A 22,600-nucleotide genomic window follows, 5' to 3' on the forward strand; every position below is an offset into this window, starting at 1 on the left:
TTTCGTAAGTACTTTTGAAGTATTTAATGTCACTGCTGGCAGGCAAAGGAGGCCTGTACAACGTATCTAAAGAGGAAACCCTACATAAAGAGATAAACCTTTCTAAACAGACAGTTAAGGCCTTAATATAAGTATTATTATTCATCCGAGTGTGATAAAACGTTCGGGTGTTGTTGTGCATATGTCCGCAAAAGTTTCTAAAGTATCTGATCTCACTGCTGGGCATGAAAGTCCTGTAAAACTTCTCTAAATGGAAAACGTCTCTAAAGGAAGGGTAAGGTCATATTATGTACATAAATATGTCTGAAGCAAAAGTGTCTGAAGCAATTAGATCGAACTTCACGGATCGCGTCTCGAAGAGTGTTTAGACGTAGTAGGTTTTCAGTGGCATTGTAACGCATACCTGGTACAGCCAGTAACTAAGAAATTTGTCCCTTCATTACATACTCGTACCTGTGAAAATCAATAGGAAATAATTTTTATAGGTGTTAGCAACGTATCCAAACGTAAAACAATACATAAAAGTTATTAAATGGATGTTATTAAATGGATACTGGATTGCTAGTGGCTATTAAAATCCCATACGCTCGGACGGTTCTACTGCGTCATTGCTTGCTGCATCACAGTGCCTTTTGACGTCATCAGCGGCCACTGCTTTAACTCTTAAAAAATATTTTATAATCCGATTTCAATGGCTATAACCTTATAACACGCATGGCTATTATTTTCAGGACGCTTTAAAAGAATAAAAAATCTTCAATAAGATACATAATATATGTATAAAACGTTCACTTGGCATAATAAAGGTACATGTGATGTTTTTATCAATTGAAAGTCATAAAAATAATTCGAACTGCTTGAAACAAGTTATATGTAGGTATGTGACATTTTATAACTCTCCTTTTTCAGCATAAAAACATAATCGACTAACTTCGTTTGTAGAATTTTCAAACCTCATAAATAGTTATCATTTTGCAGTTGTGGCCATATCATTGTTGTTATTTTTCTCGAAAGTTTTCCAATTATAATTTGAATACATTTTTATCAGTAGCGCTTTAGCATTTATTGCAAATTTTCATTTCTAGATCATGAATGGAACTGGAGCTTAAAGTTTAATTTCGTAATTTTTCAAAGACCATAATGTAAGCTGCATAAAATAAAAGAAAGAGCTGAAACAGCAAACAAATTCGCAAAAGGCAACTGGCAATTAAAAACCTACGGTCGACCGACAGGATTGCGTCACTGCGTCACAGGTGCCAGTGACGTCACGGGTCAATGCCGCATACGACTATGAATAAAACTTTGTCCGTATTTTACTAATTGAATTTTCGTATTGCACCGTAGTTAAGTCAACAACTTTTTCTGAACATCATCAACCCATTTATACGTCCCACTGCCGGGCACGGGTTTCCTCTCAGGCGAGGGTTTAGGCCATTAGTTGAGAACTTCAGTCGTTTTCTAAGGGTTGTGAACCTTCTGCGACGTGCAGGTTTCACGGAAAAGTTCATGGTACATTCCAAATTAAATTTCGCACATAAATTCCGAAGTGCAAGCCCGGATTCGAACCTACGACGGCCTCTGCTTGAGAGGCAGTAGGCCAAAACATTAGGCTACTACGGCTTTTCCTGAACAGGTAACAAACATTATTTACGATAAAAAAATACACATTTTACTTTGTAATAAACTCGCACTGAATAATCCATATAGGTTGAAATGTTTTAAAATTAAATTCAACAATAGTGGTGCTAGTTTGTGTTCATGTTTTGACTCGGTATGGTATTTTTAAATTCGCTATTTGAATTGGCACTTTGTGATACCAAAATACACTTTGTTTTGGTGTTTGTGCATGTATGTGTAAGTTCACAAAATATTGATAGTCTACTAAAATAAATTTATAGATTTTGAAGCCTTTAGTACCGCTAGCTGAAAAGGTTTTAATTAAATAGTATTTATTGTACCACAGACTGTAAATAAGGTCAACAATTATTTAAACCACCTAATTCATTTGATGTTGCTATTTACTCACCGCGTGTTTATGTAAATGATTAACTGATAATTGACTACAGATTAAACAAAGCCATTAATAACACAGTGCCGGCTGCTTACATAATTAATTGAGGTACAGACGGCAGCACATCAAGCTACACATAGATGGATCTTGTTCCGTTGCACTGGAGGCGACATTCGACTAAATGTGTATACCTTGACGTATTATTGACTGTACATTTTAATAAGATTTTGTAACATTTGTTGCTAAATTTATTCCCTAGACAGAACGGTGAAATTCAAAAAATATATATTCTCTCTTTATAATAATAGATTAGAAATTACACAGTTCTCGTAATGAAACGGAAGCGGCTGCGGAAGTGGGAGTGTAAATACTATAAAGATATCAATGAAATTGTTCCAAATAGGGCTTGGTTTTGGTTTCAGTGCACTTTGCACCACGCATAACTGCTGAGTCACGGACATTGTACATTTCCGATTAAAATTCCGTTATAACTTTGGCGGAAGCAGAAACAGAAAAAGCACGCGGAACTTCCGCAGTTACGGATGCAGAAGCAGAGGTCTGTTGAATCTCTACACAGTTCTTAACAAAATCTATTAAGTTGTATAGTTAATTAACTGTCTGTAAAATTTCTTGCAACGTGTACGTCGGAAATGCAACGGCTAATATTCTTAACTTTCTATACGATTATACTTTTGCTGATTTCGACATAAACATAAGTAACGATCTATAAACGATATTAGGCGCAGTGTAATGTGTAATTTGATTTATTGTTGAAGTAAAGAAATTCATTGTAAACGAATTTGCAGGCAAGCCGTGATAGCCTACTGGTTTGACCTCTGAGTTTCTTGGAATTTAAGTGCGATATTTAATTTGAAATTTAGACATATAAATGGGTTGATGATGATGATAATGAATTTGCACCCGCAAAACTCTAACTCACACCCGTGAGTTACTTAAATTTGTTAGTTTTAAAGTGAATTGTGTTTGTACAGGTGACCTGCCACGGCCGCGCAGCAAGGGCGAATATGTGTTCGTGATAGCACAGCTCCTGTTCGGGCTGCTGCTGTTCGCCACTGTGCTCGGTCATGTCGCCAATATCGTCACCTCGGTCAGCACCGCACGGAAGGAGTTCCAAGGTAAGTTCCTTGATGTATGAAAAATAATGTCGTCCTCCAAGACTACGGTCACACATTACTGTATTAATGTCTAACATGCATTTGGAAATTTTGTCGGATAGCGATTTATAGTTACTTGTTATGCAACGCTGCAAAGTTATTGCTTGACGCGAGTGCTTGTATTAAAAGCTGAGCAAGCGAAGGATACTAAGATTGTAGTCTGATGTAGTATTTAAAAATAGAACCCTGAGCATAGCGAGGCTTTCAAGGTACGAGACGCAAAACAACTTTGCTGCTTGCTTTGAAACACACAACTTTTCACCTCACTACAGCGAGGAAAATGGTGGATGAAAGAAAAACAGGTGAACTGTAACAATCAGTTTTAATAAACAAAATTAGTTGTCGTTGTCAATTTAATGTCTATAATATATAATATAAGAATAAAATATATCCACAGATTTATATTACTTATAATAATGTATGACAAATCGCGTAGTTGAACGTGTCATTATACTTTTTTTTCATCGAAAGAACTTTTTGCACCCAAGGTGCACCGCAGTCCAACGTCGTTTTCCAAATTCAAAAACCTTTTCTACGCTAGCGTGCAGAAAACGCTTTTGCGCGCAGATTTCTAATGAGATAGAAAGCCTTTCCGAGCTAGTGAGGTGAAAAAGTATTTATTTTAAGAAAAAAAATCATAACCTTCATGTTATTTGTTGTGTGGAAAAGCTGAAACTATCTATTTTTTTATATAACAAATAAAATTAGAGTTACGATTTTTGTTTGTTCAAAAATTCTTTAATACGTTCACCAGTAATATTTTCCAAATGCACGTTAGACGTTTTACCTTTCCAGGGTTCATATATTAATTAAGTATATCAAATTAAACTTTTATGAATATAAATAATATATTATAAAACCAAATTTAATAAAATTGCAACCAATACTGCAATACTTATAAGTCATCGGGTTGAAATCTGGGTTCTTTTATCTCAGTTCATAAACTATATTGTATATTGACATCTACGGTAAATGTATTTTCGTGCTAAATAAAGGGAATAGAATGATAATAGTCGAACAGAACTTTGAAAACATAACTTTTTTTCCAAAGTTCTATTTGTAAAAAATTAAAAATTTTATGACGTGAAAATAAAAATTCGATTAACAAAGTCGTAGGTTGTAAGTATTTTAAGTAAAATACCTATATAGTTATCCTAATCCACACAATATGATCACCTTAGAGAACTAGCAAGATCGGACCTCTGGGACTAAGTGTCAATGCAAGAAATAACTGAAACTAACATCTGTAAATCAGTTACGGAAGCGTTGTTTCCCTTGAGTGTAGTTTTTTTAGGGCGGATATTTTCGAAAATATCTGTACTCCTTTTTGCGCTGTATCAATTAATCTCTTGGACAATATTTTTATAAAAACGAAGCAACTACTTGTTTCACATTAGCTCACAACGCTTGTTACATTGTAAAAATTAAAACTTCGTAATATTCATTACAATCAATATCGCTATTACATTGTCGATGAATTGGTGAACGTGTTATATACCTCTAAGATAAAAAGGGCCCGACGTTATGTACGTAATTTCTTAGGTACAAAGAGATCGGGGACATGATCATGTAGGTTTTGGCTGCAATATTCAGTTCCAGAAGATATATAATCATAATTTTTTGTAAAAGATATTCAATCGAATACATGAGAACCAAGAATTTTCATAGAACAGAAAACAGTGTTGAAGATTAGGATTATAAATTATGTGAACGTGCAAGAGGGCACAATGAGCGCGGCGCGTCGGGTGAAAGGTGGCGCACGCCGACTTACGGTGTAGCTGTCACATTAGCGTACTTAGCACGTGCTCGGCGTGCCGCGCCGTCCTTCTGTCCCTGTGCTACGTGAGTCACTCGACATCAACCACCGATGAACACTCTTTTTTTACGGTACCTAGTGATGAGACGAACAAGTCGTGCGCCTTGACACGCCTGTTTATAACAGTTGCAGTGCCACTCAGAGCTTGAAATCGCAATGATCTGAGGGTCACAACTGCGCTCGTCATCCTGAGACATAAGTTGACTAGTTCCATGTACAATTTCACCAGCGTCCTCCAAAACCGGAACTCTATAATGCGCACATCACCGCTTGGCGGTAGAAATATGTTGGCAGTACTTCCCTGAACGAACTATTTCATAAGGAGCCTTCGGCCTCCGGCCACTACACCAGTCTTCTTGCAATACTTGTAATTTAAAACATCTTGCTAAAACTTGCATTAAAAAGGAATCATGGATAGATGTTTTTTTATTGAACATCTAATTAATTCTTGAAATGAAACGAGCATTTCGTACACGGAATGCGCGGTAAAGTGTCAACAACTTTAATTAGCGCTGCAGCTTGGTTGAAAAGACAATGGCGTCATGCCGGCAGAGAGCAGGCTGAATCCGTGACCTTCCTCGGCGGCGCTGCAGCGAAATAGGTCAGCGGCTTCAATGCTATAAATAGCTCGGCGAAAGTCGGGCGCCGCCCCATCCCAGCGGGAGTGCGCGTTCCGCGCGCGTCCGTTCGCCATCGATCCACCACCGCGCTCCGTATTCTGCCAAACGCCTGCCACACAACGCAATACAGAACCTTACAATTCCACTACACCAACAAGCCCGCTTGCTATCTACGACTTCGGTACATTCATACCGAATATAACAGTCACCAGAAATAACACAACACCCAATGTCATATTTCTATCTCATCAGAAGCGATCATGCATTGCTTTACATGTTTTATTTATATGTACACGAACGAACAATATCATGATTCAAGACCAAAAATTAACTCTGTAATGAACAGGCCATTAAAAAATAGTCGAAGTGTGAAAATCATATTAACTTTTAAACTTGAACTTGAAAACATTTCCAAGGGCGCGCTGTAGTGATACGGCCCGGCGCGGCGTGAGTAAGCATCGAACACCGCGATCGGTATGGGGTCAAATTAAAAACGTTTCGCTTGAACTTGTAGTTCTTTGCGTATATACTCGTACTTACACCCATATCCATTAGTCAAAACAAGTAATATAAGTATGAGAAAACGAATGTAATCAATAATCAAATCAATGTTTGCTTAGTACATTTTTAAGTTACATTGTCAACACGTTCACTGTGCATGCATCACATGTGATGCATTTCAAGTTACAAACAATACGTGAGAGCATCGCATATGATGCACGTCACCTTTGAAACTTATGGATTTTTTTTAAATTTGCACGTGTAATCTAGACCATTTTTATTTACTTGCATGTATGAGTCACGAAAATAGAGACTATAAGCACGTGTTACCTGGTGACTTTTTAACCAATGTTGCCAGGTTGTCACAGTTAAAATAAAACACAAAAAAAATCAACATTTTTTATTTCAAGTTACAAAATTTGCATAGGACTTACGTATAAGGGACATGATAATACTCTAATCCTCTAAAGAATTCCCTAATTCGTCCACAAGATGACCGTTACTTTCTTCTAGAATTTTCCATATTTCTTCCGACGCAGATAGTGAAATCGGGTTACCTCATGCTTTCATGATAAACGTCGAGTTTGTGACACTTTGTATAATTTTTAAGTCAATGAATTTTTAACAATTTTTAATATACTTTTATTACCCTCTTCTATCTTTTCAAGGCATAGACTAAACATAAACCACAGAGATTTAACAAAAAAACATCTGCCAAAATTACTATTAATAAACGAGCATGAATTATGTATTGGCTTATTGGATACATTAAGCAAAATTACTTTTTTATTAAAAAACAAAATTATTTATTAAATTTTATTTTTATTATAAAAAGAAAATACAAATTATAAAACTAAATTAATAAACCGAATAAAATTGAGGAACTAAAGTAAAGTCAAGTAAGGAAATCATACGTGCGTGCATCACATGTGTAGCACTTGGGGGAAAACGTGAAAATGGGATAGGGGTTTCCGAAAATGATTTTTCTGTCCATGAATGTAAACAATATATACAAATTCCAACAAATTTGTAAAAAAAAATTGCAAGTGAGGGGTCCATTTCTGATTTGGAGCTGCACAGGCAACATGTATCGTTTGAGTTAATATTTGTTTTTCTTAAAGTGCGACGAGCTAAACAATTTTCAGTTTACAGCTAAAAGTCTTGACGGGACTTGGGTTCAAAACGGTGCAGAGTATGCCTAGTGGAAACCGTTCATTATTTGCTGACAAACGGAAAGCATTCTTAGCGAGTTATGGATGCGCTGCGCTAGTAGCCCACCCATAAACCCAATGTCTTATAAATTTGAGAGTGAATTATTCGTAGCTACAAAAGGTGGATGCTGTTTCATATATGGCTTACACAAATGAAAGTACTCATGGTTTACATGAGAAGACACTTAATTACGTAGCCATATGTTTTGCAACAGGCGATACAACAGTATACTTACAGAGAAACAAACGTTGTGATAACAAACTAAAGTTTCATTTTCATATTTCCCAAATCGATAAATACGAATTCCAATATGCTAAACATACAGGGTTTTTGAATAATGCAGAGGTCGTAGTTGGGGTAAGAAAATGTTTTTATCAATTTATTGTTCAGTTTAAATATCCTTTGTTCTTTTGGAGCGGGTAGCGAATGAAGCGGTGTGATAAAAACAGTTGGGTAGAGATATAAAACGGCATGATCGATGAGTTTATTCTTGACGTAGAGGGGTAACGGAGAGACTGCTACGAATGGTACTTTGGCCCGTAGCGTTTGATGTATTTGTAATGTGTTACGCAGATATGGATAGATTTATAGATTTTGAGCGTAACTTTTTAATTTTTATAACAACGTTAAGTAAGAAAGTTTTTATGTAATTTCGGTTATTTATTTCGTTCCATGGAACAAAGATCAAAATATACAGTGTATTTTGGTTTCTCTACAAAACTTAATCAATTCTTATTGATGAGTGGTGTCACAATAATACATCTTTATATTATATAAATTATTTATATGTAAAACATAGCACCTAAAAGGTTAATAATACCTTGGTGTGGTTAATGGAACTTTTTTCCATAAATCCCATGTGGGTAGATTGTGAATAAAAAATTCCCCAGAGGGGACTTGTGCATGCACCTATTTTGCAAAAAATACCTATTTCTCTATTGTTTCGAGTCTGGGTGTTTGTAGTACTGTCGTTATTTCCGGTTTCCACAACACAAGTGCTTTAGTTACTTTGGGATCAGAGCAACGTATGTGATGTTGTCTAATATTTATTTGTAATAATTTTTTATTTATTTAAGTACTTGATAATTTGATGCTATAATGAAGTTTTGCCCATTTTAAATCCCACCATTATATTGAAGTATTGAATAATTTTAATTAATTTTCAATTATTGTTTTATATACATCATTCAAATAAGTATTTATATATGGGTATATACCAGAGGTACATGAATAGGTAATAAATAAACTTTTCTAAATTGAACGGACCTAAAAGTTTTCGGTCTCTCCAAATCTGTCCTTTTAAATTTATACTGTCTCCATTCTTGAGAGATTTACCGATCCACGTGTTTCACGTACAGCATTACACCATCGCCCCGAAAAGTGGTTTTCGTTTAATTACAAGTTGCCGACTCATTCTAAAGTATTTGAGGTTTCCATATTAAGAATGTCCTCAAAAATGTTCCATCTACCCTCGGTACTTGCCAAGAATAAAACAGAGTGCATCACAAGACTGATGATGGAATAGATACATCTCTTAAGATATATCAGGAAGTTTAAATACAGATATACTGGCAGTACGTATATAATATGATTTCGACATACGTATGCAGAACAGGATGAAACGTTCTAAATATAGTCTTGTTTAGACCCTTACACCCGTACATGTCTGCTTACCTGTACAACACGTCATCAAATCGTGTGACATAAAATTGCGCTCAACATTCAAAATTAGCGTACCTACGAGTATATATACTGCAGAACTGGTGAAATTGTAGGCACTGGTGAACTTGTCAACTTATGTCTCAGGGCGACAGGCGCAGTGATAAAGCCCCTCATACATTTGCAATTCAAAGCCTACGGACAGTGTGTCGCTTACCACCAAGCGCACGCAGTCGTTCGTCCCATCACTCAAAATCATAAAAAACAGACTCACGGTTTTATCGAGAATTTAATTGTTTGCTTGTCGCATTTCGCTTATTATCCTATAAAAAATATTATTACATCCTCCTAAGACCCAGCAGATTACAACGGGAAAAGCGCTAAACACCCAATGTACATTAAAATGCACTACGTGTAATTGATAACATGCTTCAAGCCCAAGTAAGTAAGCCCTCAGTTTTGTATGAAAAACTTATTATTCTAGATGATTCTAGACCATATCTTATATGACCATACAGAATATACCTCTATAACGGTTTTGAATGCGATATTTCAATTCTATTTACATTGGGCGTTTACGTGATCATAAGGATAATTTGTTTTCTAGGTCTGAATAACTTCACATACTATATGCATGGTACCTTTTTTTTTTTTGACGGGGGGAAATCTTTATGGATACCCCTGAGCCCAGGGAGACTCAGGGGTTATGTGGGGACTCTCCCTCCACACCTACACCACTAAAACCCCCCCGGATTTCCCTCTCGCCGGTTGAGTCGGCGCCGTGGGATCAGTGAACATTCACCACGACGCCGCCCGGCCGCCCTAGCTTGCGCCAGGGCTCCCGCGCCAACGGGGCGACGAGTCGGTTGTCCTCCGACCCGCCCCCCAGACGAGTAAGGCCGTACAATGCAGGCTCCGGAGTCCCTGTCCAGAGCCCGCTGGTCTCACTTGGCGATCAGGCGAGCAGCGAACTGCCTTCGCCTTCTCCCCGTACGTCTACGCCGGAGCGGGTGCGCGTCCGCCGCGTCCTCGCGCACCCGCTCCGCGGCATATGCATGGTACCCGACCTTAGGAGGATATAAATGATTAGTATTTATAACAATGCCTTTCGGGGATTAATGACCAAAGTGCAAAAATGACCATGGTACTAACATTTTAAGAGTTCGTCCAGGGAAGTACTGTCAACTTACCTATTTCTGCCGCCAAGCAGTCATGTGAGCATTACTTTGTTTCACTTTAGAAGGGTAAATGTGCTGGTGAAATTATAGGCACATTAGACTTGTCAACTCATGTTTCAGGGTGATGGGCGCAGTAGCAATGCCCCTAAGATCTTTGCGATTCAAAGCTCTGAGTGGCACTGCAACTGATATGTACAGGCGTGTCGCTAACTATCAGGTGCATGACTTGTTCGTATCTTCACTTGGTATTATAAAAAAATTAAAATAAACTTGATCGTTGAGCCATAATGACCATGGTACTAAAATTACCGTGATACTAAAATGACCGTGGTACTATACCTATTTAATATGCCTTAGGTTCACTTGTTTAAATTTAACCAGGCGTCTCGGACTCTAAGATACAGGCTCGCCTAGTGAGGGAACCAAGGTAGTCATAAAAATGTTGCTCTCCATCTGTTAAATATATTTTTCTTATATAATATTGACAATTGCATCATTTGCGGAAAATGGGCCTGTTTACTTTTAGGCTGCTTCTTTCCGTAATTGATTGTCTGCCGTGAGGGAAGAAGCTGTGATAAAGCAATAACAAAAAATATTGTTATTTTGGCGTGGAATGTTAAAATATCAAAATGCTACTGGTTGCTAAGCTTAAGGATTATATAAATAAAGAAGTATATTTCAGTTTTCTACGAAAAACATTTTATAAAAAGTCTTGTAACATTCACACATCGAGACTCAATAAAATGTCTCGATAAATTTACATTCGGAATACGTGTTTCTGACACTCGTTGTGGCGACTAGACTATTGAAAGAGTGTGATAAGGTAACTTCCAGTCGCTTGCTGGGCGAATTGTTTCATAACCTTATAACCAAGAGTGAAGAGGCATTTACATTACTGTTGTTTTCAAACTCTATCAAATGAAAGCTTTATGACTTGCTTGTTAATGTGTGTTCAATGATTATTGGTGTGTCGCGAATTAAATAACGCTTTATTATTCGTTTTGTAGTACCAGCATTGAAAAATTTAGTATTTTATGATACCTTAGAGTAGAGAACTAGCCCGGCAGTTCAGGCGTCATAAATTCTGAAGGTGAGATATAAGAAGTCGGTCGGCACTACAATTGCTAGGCTTACACAGTGTTTATTACCAACTTAAATATAATATTATTTGATGGCCTAAAGATAGAGTATACATAAGCAGTCACTAGATTTTGAATGAAACCGGCCCCTTGTACTGAAGGTATAAGGATATAGAGATGACAGAGAAAAAGTTGTAAGGGTGTGTGTGGAGGCCCATCAGCCACAGGGATCAGAGGTGCCCACTAGTTCAGATCCAGAGGATCGATATAAGGTCGAGGACCTATTGGGACAATAATAATAAATCCTATGAAGTAGAATGAAGTTGGAAGAGCTATATGAGAAGAATTGATACTTTATTAAAGACTGTTGTGACAGAAAAGAATGTCGCATTTAATTTACAAATTATGATAGAACCTTCGGTGTGGCGATATTGGTGTATTATGAAAGTTCTAATTTTTCACATTATGTTTTGCATTTAATACCAAGTAAAATGGCCTTGAATGAATGTATATCTAAACGTAACATTATAATTATACAGTGGCCGTAGCATGGCTGAACATACACATGTCACAGGGAGGTTTATCACACGAACCTCCCTGTGACAATATATAATCAGTTGATAAATCTAAATTTGCTTATTTGGTAATGAACTACTGTTATACACTTTGAAGAACAAGGCAACGATATGAAATTGTGTATATAGCTATCTTCGTCGTTTAATGATCGCCGCGAAACAAAAAATTTCTTTTCATTTCGTTTGTCGCGCTCAATTTTTACGTTGATAAAATTTGTGTGTAAATGTTTTAAAATCTGCTGTGACCATGCTGCCATGTTTGGCACTGTGTTAATCTATTGCAGTCATTGGTTGTCGGCACTGGCGATGACATAAAAATGTGACGTCAGGGTGCTCACCATGTTCACTATTGGATAAAATTTTAATTTTTTTTTTGTTTATCACTCGAATTTGACAGCTAAATATGGATATAATAGCTTTATCGAGACGGCATACTACGGGGGCAGATCGCCTCTAAATCGAGTTTAGGTTACAGTCCGCTGCACCAGCCCCAATACTGATAAGAATTTCGGTACGAATGTGCCAAACAACTACACCAATTACCTGGTCTTGAACTGAGAAATTCCCTGTATTATAAGTACCAGTGCTATGGAATTCACTCCGGGGCACTAACCAAAACATCCATGCCAAGTTAGAAAAGTTCATATCCAAAATGGTCTACCGAGAAGTGTATTAAAGATCTGTAACTGCATCCGTGGCCGAACGGTTACCACGCTGGTCTGTCACATAGAGGTCCCGGGATCGGTTCCCGGGCTGGGACAAATATACAAATATTTGTGGCCTACATTTATTTCTCTCGTGAGTTTGGATGTCATTTGTGGTTGTTAATGTGTCTGTCCATGGCACCTGCGGCATAGGGTTTCCCTCCTGTGAGTGTGTACGTTTAAAAAAGATCTTACTCAGTATTCACAATATGTTGGGCTGCCAACAAATAGTTATGAATTTATAAACATTTTAAATTAAACAAATACTATTTAGAATTAAACTGCTATCATCAATAATTGATACTAATACCGCATGATACCATTTCCACCAGTTTATTATTACGTGTTGCTAGATATATTATGTAACCAAAATATAAAGTGAATTAGTTATTTCTTCGCAAATTTTGGTTTTCCATTGTCAACCTATGTACGTTAAACCCCTCTTACTTCCAGAAAAATGATAATAAACAGAGTAATTGACACAACCACATAGCACTGCATTCAATAGGAGCATTAACATGAAAAGAACAACTGTATTCTATTGAGTGTCGTCGAACAAAATGATAACTCTTTAAGTAATTTGAGCATTCAAACCTATCAAAAATTGTTTTCAAATTTCAATCAAGAGTGAATTTGTGAGTGATTTTTTTCGACAAATCCACAAATATGTTTGAACCTTCACAATATTAAGACTGATCGTACTAACTTTGCAGATAATATTAGCTCAATAAGATGGATCACACGTAGCGCAGTTTTATTTTGTCTGAGTTTACAAATGCGCGAAATGCACTACACATGGGCATCGAGCAGCATATTATTGCCCTAATATAACAAGACAATTGTGGTAATTACATTCAAACGTAGTAGCGCAGCTTGTACATAGGGCGCACTATAAGTTTCCGGAATGGGCCACTTACATAAACAATATTAAAAAAGTAATTACAACATTTCAAAATGAAACTCTTTGTCTATAGAATACAGTTTGTTTCATCTGACTGTCACTTGTTTTTACATTGTGGCGTCATTTTAGAAATTGCTTGTCTACGTCACCGTGGATTTAACTCGTGAAAATTTTCGTAGTATGATTTTCTACGACTTTAAGTGTAATTTAACAGCTCAGCGGAGCTTCGCTTCGAACTGCTTTTGGCAATGAAGCACCATACAAGACGACTATTTATATCTGGTTTAAAAAAAATCTGGTAAAAAATCGTTAAAAACAAAAAAAACAAAGATCTGCATCAAGCACATAGAAAAATTTGTAAGGTCTGGTTCATTCCGTAGTTTCAGCAGCAGCAGTCTACTGCTTCTTGAACCATTGTGTAACAGTTCGTCCGAGTAAGTACTGCCGCCTTACCTATTTCTGCTGCCAAGCAGTAATGTCAGCATTACTGCGTTCCAATTTTGAAGGGTAAGGGTGCTGGTGAAATAAGAGGCACATGGGACTTGTTAACTTATGTCTCAGGGTGACGGGCGCAATGGCAGTGCCCCTCAGATCTTTGTGATTTAAAGCTCTTAGAGGCATTGCGTCTGTTATGGACAGGCGTGTAGCTTACCATCAGGCGCACGACTTGTTCGTCCCGTCACTTGATATTATATAAAAAATAGCTCAGTTAGGAAAGCATCAGGCATGGTATCCGAAGGCGCTGCTGGTTCGAATCCAGCCGGATTGAAAGAATTTTTCTTAGTGTTCAATCTTTGTATTAATAATAATAATAATAAAATGAAATGTAAGAATACAATGTTTGGGTGTATAAAGACACTTCAATAGCTGGCGGAAACGTCAACTGAAGTGAAAGCAATATAAACACACAATGTGCAATCGTTCTGCAATAGGTACCTCGTTTACATTGAAATTGCCAGACGTCTTTGGCCTTCAATTGCTTACCTAGCCAGCACTTCTGCTATCGACGGTATAATTATGTTTGTTTACCTTACGACTTTAGTCTGCGCCAGCTTGTTGTCAACGTTTTTGGCTACAAAACGAATTATATTCTATGACAGTTTTAAGTGGCATATTAATAGTAGTGCGGTTTGCCTTTGGTTAGCAAGTAAAAAAATCTATAGACAAACAAAAACTCTAAGAGTTATGGGTAGTAGAAGAGCATTATGTATATTAGAATAAAGCTCTATGACGATAAGTGTGGTGCGATTATAAATATTCGTGTTTTTAGTGGTCTATCTCCAGCAAAGAGCAATAAAAGACAGAATTCGACTAAGGTTACTCGAGTACAAAAGTTACATTAGTTTGGCGGAGATAAGATATGTAGTTGTTTTATTTGTGAACTTATGCCCGTAAAGTAAAACAGTTATTTTACTCAATCGCTAAAAAAGTTGTACTCCATTGGGACTAATCTAGCGTAGTGTTCACGAGCTTGTTTCCCATGTAGTCCAGTGAGGCGAAACCGCACTCGCCCGCCTCCTATTTGAGGAAGATTAAATTACTCAGAATGTCGGAACACTAATAACATGTCGTACTATGGATGTCGCTTCGGATTCCAATAATAATGGAAATTACAAGTATTTCTACAATCGTTCCTGTTAGCTCTACGTATTATTCTTCATTATGCTTACTTTTGTATCTGTCATTAGACGTTGTAGCTAGTAGCTAAGATATAAATCCTGATGATAGACAGAGGCATGTCTCTGTGAATGCTTCATTTACAGAAAGATGTTTTAGTTATTTTTTTAATCTCCGTCTAACCCAATCAACAATGAACAATAGAATTTGGCAGGAGGTAAGATTTGCACTAAAGTATTTTATGCCGTAATAATAAAGCTGCAATTGTTTAACTCCGATCTCATCGCAGAGAGAATCAATTGTCAAAATCTCTATTAACCAAAGATAAACTGTTTGAGACGACATTAGTCCGTGTGTGCAATACACAGAGCAAAGGGTCACAATGTTGACACGTTTTTGCCCCTGTTGACGTTGTTTCGTAAACAATGTCACGTTTCGTGCTTTTAGCTTGTTATTGGTGCCAGTTTCCGAGTTTTATTGTAACTGAGATGATTTATTTAACTGTGTAATACGCGGTTTATTTCCAGTTACTGACGTAGTTATTTAGGATTTCAGTAACTTTTGGGCGAAGGGTTTTTGTGTTATTTTTTTACTGAATACTGTAACAGTTAAGGGAAGGCTTCAACTTTAATTTAAATGTGCGTACATGCTGCAAAAATATGAATTGCCTTGAATTTGTGCAATACATAAAGATAAGTGTAATTAATATTGATTGGAATATCATCCTTTTGATCGCCACTAACAAAAACTAGTTTCGTTCCCTAGACGCCAATATTGTGATGTTACATTATTATGAATTTCCACCTTATATTAATTAAATTCTCCTAAGTCGAAGAAGAACAAAACTGCCTTAGTGGCCAAACGGTTATCATGCTGGACTGCCACGCAAGAGGTCTCGGTTTCGATTTCCGAGCCGGGATATTTGTATGACCTACATTTATTTCTCTCGTGAATTCGAGCGTAATTTGTGGTTGTCTACAGAGAACAAATAAGTAATGAGAACGGACACTCTCCGCCCCTCCCTAGCTTTATATACCACACCACGCCCCGCACATTGACGGTCATATTGACTGAACGAGAACAAGACTGTCAGCGAGCCGTTTTCGCTCTAAGACGGCTTTGATATTTGAATATAGTTTTCTTTTTTCATTACGAAATTTATACGTTAATATATAACATCATTTTACGTTACTATTTATAATAGTCGTCAATTGTGCTATGAACGGCTGTTTGTAATCATCTAAACGGCTAAAGAGAGGGTTTCTTTCGTTTTTTGAAAGATGAAACGAAGTAAGTAAAAAACTTATGTTTCAGATTCATTCAATTATTGTTTTCTTTAGTGAAGAGTAATATATAACACAGATTTATTATATCAATATAATAAGACGCCATAACTTCGTGAGCTAGAGAAGGGTTCTCGAATTTTCAATTTGTATTGCCGATAAAATATTACGTAGTGAATATACCTAATTATTAATGAGGTAATGATAAACTTGGACACGCAATTTCAAATACTTTGGTTACCTTATTTAAAGGTACCTGTCCAAAATATAACAGTTTAAGTGATTTTAATTTTTAAAATAAATCTTCAATATTATTCCAGTTTAGTGAATTAAAGTAAAATATAATATTATATCGATATAAATACGTAATGAACATGTGTCATTATTAGGATTCCATAATTGAATTATAGATAACAGATTGCCGCTCTGACTACGTAACGTAATAAATAGTATTGCAAGCAAGGCAACTGATGGGTAACCCTGCCACTTCACGCACACATTTGCGCGTGTGCAGATAGCGCCTTGCTGTATGTAGTAGTAGTAGTAGGTAAATAATTTTCGACCGTTGTATGGAGTGTCCGGGGTGTGGTTGTCTATATGTGCCCATGGCATCCGCCACATAAGGGCTCCCTAATGCGGGGCTATGAGTGTGTACGTTATAATAATAAAAATAAAAGAAAAAAATAAACATGACTGAACATTAAATGCAACTATACAACCATACTTAACTAGAATATACAAATAACACAAAGAATATTTTAAGGGTTTTAAGGGTTTAATTGACGCTTTATGGCGTCATTGGCGTATCAGTCAAGTTAATGCAAGATGCTTTAAAGCGTCCACGGCGGTCAAATAGTTGTGATGTTTACTACCATGATAGTCATTTATTTTTGTGAAATTACTTCCATAGTTTGTTATAATTATTAATACAAATATCGAACACAAAGTTAAATTCCTTCGATTTGACAGGACTTTAAACCTACGTCTGTGCCATAGTAGGGTGATAGTGTCGCGTCAGATTGAAGGATTTTTTCTTTGTTTGTGTTCGATCTTTGTATTAATCATTATAAAAATAAGTCTTTAATCTCGTATGTGAAGTGTATAACATGAAAGATTGTTTACATAAATGTTATATTTCTGTATTATTTCTATAGTCTATCTTTTTTGATGACGGAGAAAATTGACATTTGCAGGGTTGCCAGTTTTTATAAAATTTTATATAGTTAGTTACTTATGTACTTATTGTCGATAGTTTTATCGATAGATTGTGAAAGAGTATAAAAAATGACTGAATTGTGAATGTTACGATGTTCTAATCATTACTAATTGCGTTATTGCCTTCTTTATTTTTATTTTGACAGTTGGTCTATTAGTATCAAGAACAATTTTTATTCATATACATTAAATAAAAAAATATTAAATTAAAATGAAAACCTTCAAAATATGTCTTGTCTTTGTATTTTTCATAAAGATAGTTCTAAATACTGCGCATGCATGAACCTATAAAAATTGGCAATTCAAATGAACTTGTCCTGGAGTAATTGGACGAATAATGGGTCGAAGATGATTCAAATGAAACAAGTTCGTCTATTTATTCCATAAGCGAGACCAATTTTAGTTGATAGAATAGTTATCTGCAATCACTAGCTGCTCGCAAGCGGGTTACACTTTTGCATAATGAACTGTCAAACACTTCACAACAAAACATTTACTCCGTCTTCAAAAAAGACAGACTATACATACAACAATTTAGAAATAAATAACATCACTTTAATACGAAACACTACTAAATCATTGCACAAACATTAACTCTACAAAGGAATTACCAGGTCGAAGCCATTTGTTACTTAAACCAAAAGCCGAATGATTCGAGTTCAAAAGCACGCCTTATTTCGCGGATTAGCTTCTACAGCTTTCCATAACCGATTTTCTGCAGCATATTAAGCCGGATTACTGTGGGCTTCCTGCAGCTTATTCAGATAACTGCACTTTGCATTCTTTTAGCTCCTTGGTATAGTTTTCATTAAAGTTGCATACTAATCGCTCTGTTTAATATAATTGGATGCCATCCCATTTGCCTTTGTTGACGTTAAAGATAATTTATATATAGAAATTTGCTACAGTATAATTAAGCTAAAGTTCTTTAAGTGTGGTCTTTTCATTGTACGTAATTATGAAAAAAGAATGAGTTTTAAAATGTTTGGGGGAAAAACATTAAATTATATTTAAATAACCCCAATACAAAACAGTGAAATATAAAAAGTCATTATCTATTTTTATTTTATTGAGTAGTATGATGATCAATATTGTTTGTGGAAATACTTGACTGTAGTTGTTATTATTGATACAAATATTTAACAAGTACAAAAACGTCCTACGGTCTGGGTGGGCTCGACCCAGCGACTTTTTCGCCAAACCGGAACTATCGCCTTCCCAACAGAGCTACAGAGTGAGCTAGTACAACGACGACGACGATGAGTTAGCTCTAAAAGTCAACAAAGTAAACATTTGTCTACCTTATACTGATCGAGACCAATCCAAGGAGTACACAAACTCGGTGGGTTTACCTTTAATAAAACTTAACTCCCGTGTCCACTTTCCTGCAACATTATGAGATCCTAGTTACCTATATGCCAACTACTCATCGCGACCAGTTCAATCAACTATCAAACACGATAGTTCTGTTGCAAAGTAATTGAGAAGTTGAGTAATCTTTAGACCGTCCTGATTGCACTATCAGATCAAAGCTTACCATATTCTTGTAGTGTCATCGGATTTACCAAATTTCAACTTGATCTGCCTCGCTAGTTAGACCCCTACTCTAACTGGAAAAGGAGCTAATGGTCTTGAAACAGCTTAAGATGTTCATCATTCATCCACAAAAGAGAATGTAAACGTAGAGTGGCAGAGTAGATTCATAAACTGACCTATGATGAAGCCGAGAACTTATTAAGTTTTATTCAATAATTTCCATTCTACTCACAGGGAGGTCACTACTCACATCTAAAATTATAGGTAACTTTAAATTTAAACTCAAAGTCCCTAGGCCTACTTTAGAAGACAATGCTATTTTTGAAATCAGTCACGTGTTCTTGTATTCACGGAAGAGCGCTGAGGTCTGAAATACAGACAATTAATTAGAAAAAAGACACAGATGCAACATGTTGCCTTAAGTGCAACATTGCAAGCTTAACACTGTCAGTGTCAAATTTGTCTGTAAGTTTATGAAATAAATAAATTTATTATTATTATTATTATTATTATCCTAATTAAACTAGCTTCCTAATAAAAATAAACCGCTTTGAGATCAGTTCTTTTCGATTGTGAATGTAACTCCCCTATTTTGGCATATTAGAACAGAAGTTTTCAATTTATTTTCTGTGCAATATCTGAAACTAATTTAGGAAAAAACTTCAATTTCAGGAATAAAGCAATGGTCACTTCTTTAGTCCATCGCCTTGAGAATCTAATCTTCACGATCTTCGATCACATGCTAAGTTACTTTGGATAAGGCTTTCAAAGCTGAAAAGCATGTTCGTAAAGTTTTACGTGCATGAAAAGGTGCTCAGATGGAATCTCCACACAATGCTTTAGTTTATGAACATATAAGTTTTCTATATTAAGCATATTTTATATACTTAATTTCTATTTTTATGAACAGAATCTGATGTTCCTTTACTATTTCTATAAATTATCTCTATGTTCCAGACAGACCGTCAAGGTTACCGTCTATCCTCAGATTTTTTTTTGGATTTCTTTTTGGAATTGGTTGTATATCTAATAGTTCAAATTGAACCACTAGATGTTAGCAGGACCAAGTGGATTCCTTAGCGGGTCAAAGTACAGTCAGACACAGGACATCTGATGCACAATTGATGACGACGACAATGACGACGACGATTCATGGTGTCGCTATCTCTGAGGTCCCGGGTTCGATCCTCGGCCGGATCAATGTAGAAAATAGCTTTTTTTATTGTCTCGGATCTGGGTGTTGTGGTACCATTGTTATTTCGTTATAATAAGTTTATTAGTGAAAGGAAGTGTGCTAGTGCCTTGTGTGCTAATAAATTGTGTTTAAGTTAGGTGTTTTTTTTTTGTTTTGCTCTGCCTTTACTAACAACTATTTTCACGCCTCGCCACTGATATTTATATATATATATAGATAGCGTGTCAACCCCATCTAGCGTATACCGTCCATCCTCGAGTGACATTAATATTTGTGAGTGATATAGTATTTCCGAATGTAGGTGGCGCTTCTCGCTATCGACCATGTTTTGCCAATATATCACTTCTTTCCCGACCAAATATGGTAATAACGAAACGATTTCCGGTAACTTCCGTCATAAGCATGATTACCGGCCCGCACCCCCGCGCGCGCCAGTTCGTATTCGAGAGTAGACTTGTGCCTGCTCGGTCTTCAGAAGGAGCGATCGCAATTAGTTCATTCGGACAAATGAACTAATTCGGTCTTTTAGTTCATTTAATTCATTAGTTCAGTGGGATCTGGGAATTGTAAGGGAATAGGAACCGTGTTGGTCTTTGAAGGACACGGAATGAAATGATTCGCACGAACGATTTATAGATTTAAATAGGAATGTTTTATTGTTTTCCCTCTGCTATTTTAGTATGCCTTTGTGTTTTTCGAAGAAATATTTTTCAATTTTACAATTATTTCGTTTGTATTTTTTTTAAATGTTACGTTATAATTTTATTTTAAAATTTGTTATATTTGTTACCTTTGAGTTTGTTATTATAAATAGGTATGTTTATTAATATGTACTTAGGTACATATGTATAAAATAAATAGCTACACATGGTGTGTGTGTTAAACTTGATAAAGAAAATAAACGTAACTATGAAACAAGTTTATTGTATACTTATATATAGGTTTATATTTGAATCTTAATGAAATCTAAATATTTATTTAGATGTGGTGAATTAGACAGGAGAACTAAAATAGACAGGTGAACTAGTTCCCTTCGGTCAGTGTCAGGAATTCATTTCTAATAGTTTTTAGTTTATGAACTACTCAAGCCTATTCCAGAGTCCGCGATTAACACTGGTTCAAGATAGATGTAGTTTTCTCGTGCACGCGTCTTTTCTGCTGTATTCTGTATTAATTCCTGTTTTAAGTATTTCCTTACGTCATAGTTTCCGTGAATATCTCTGAGCTCCGTTTTTGTATATAATGAATACCCATTGTGCTGTACCGACTAACTTGTTTTATTTAGCCTGGTCATATATTTACAATTATACGTTGGTAGCCTAAAGAATCAAGAGCAGCGCGCTGTAATTGTGCGTCAAACATGTACATGGACTCTCGAAGCAGAACCAATTTTTAGTGAAAAGCACATCACAACATTCGTTCTGTATTCGAAAGGTCATCGCCCTGGATACGAATATTATATAAATACACTCCTTGCTCAGGTAGGCCGCAGTAAATACAATTTGGTCACGTGGGGATTCATAAACGACTCGAACCTCCAGTGTATTTCCCCTCCAACCATAACTTACTTGCCATTTTGCTTGTTCAGACATTTGTGCGCAGAAAGAGCTTTATGAATCAACCACAGATATTACCGTTGAGGTAGCGGAGAACTTGTCTTATAATATTTGTAATATGTAACAATTTTACTAACAGTTGTGCTCCTTGTGAAAGAGTACGTCCGGTAAAATACTGCCCCCTTACCTATTTCGCCGCCAATGCTCATTACTGAGTTTTGGTTTTAAAGGGTAAGGGAGCTGGTTAAATAAGAGGTACATGGGACTTGTTAACTTATGTATCAGGGTGACAGGCGCAGTGATGGTGCCCCTCAGGTCTTTCTGATTTGAAGCTCTGAGTGGCATTGCAACTTACCACCACGCGTACTACTTGTTCGTCCCGTCACTAGATAAAAAAAATTTACACGTCATCGCGAAATAAGGATATGAAACAGGAAGAAGTTTCAATTACCATATTTATCTTAACATATACTATTTACGTCACCAATGAATTTAAAATTATGATATCTGCTTATTTTTAAACAGAGTAAGAAGCAAGTAACACCATCTATATTATTAAACATGTTTGATTAACTTTAGATAACTAGCGAATATTCCAACTTACTATGCTTGATAAACAACACGCCCCATTTAGCTTGAACCAAGTGTACCCTAACTTTGTTAAGCATTAAATATCATTAACGTCGTAATAAATACTATAGTATTCAGAAAGTAATCGAAGACATTTACTCATGGATTAAAGAAACGCTAAAAAACATTGACTTACA

General features: G+C 36.2%; 1 protein-coding gene across 2 annotated transcripts in view; it reads left to right on the forward strand.

The window, feature by feature from the left end:
- The window catches only part of LOC113233010 (cyclic nucleotide-gated cation channel alpha-3), a 75,961-nt gene that overhangs the window by 38,397 nt on the left and 14,964 nt on the right, over positions 1-22,600 (forward strand). For both annotated transcript variants that reach the window (XM_026467943.1, XM_026467944.1), the window contains exon 3: positions 3,004-3,147. In XM_026467943.1, the coding sequence (XP_026323728.1) occupies positions 3,004-3,147 (144 nt within the window). The remainder of the gene's footprint in view (positions 1-3,003; positions 3,148-22,600) is intronic.

Source organism: Hyposmocoma kahamanoa, unplaced genomic scaffold (genome assembly GCF_003589595.1).
Source record: "Hyposmocoma kahamanoa isolate Upper Pololo Valley unplaced genomic scaffold, ASM358959v1 78, whole genome shotgun sequence".
Classification (NCBI taxonomy): domain Eukaryota; kingdom Metazoa; phylum Arthropoda; class Insecta; order Lepidoptera; family Cosmopterigidae; genus Hyposmocoma; species Hyposmocoma kahamanoa.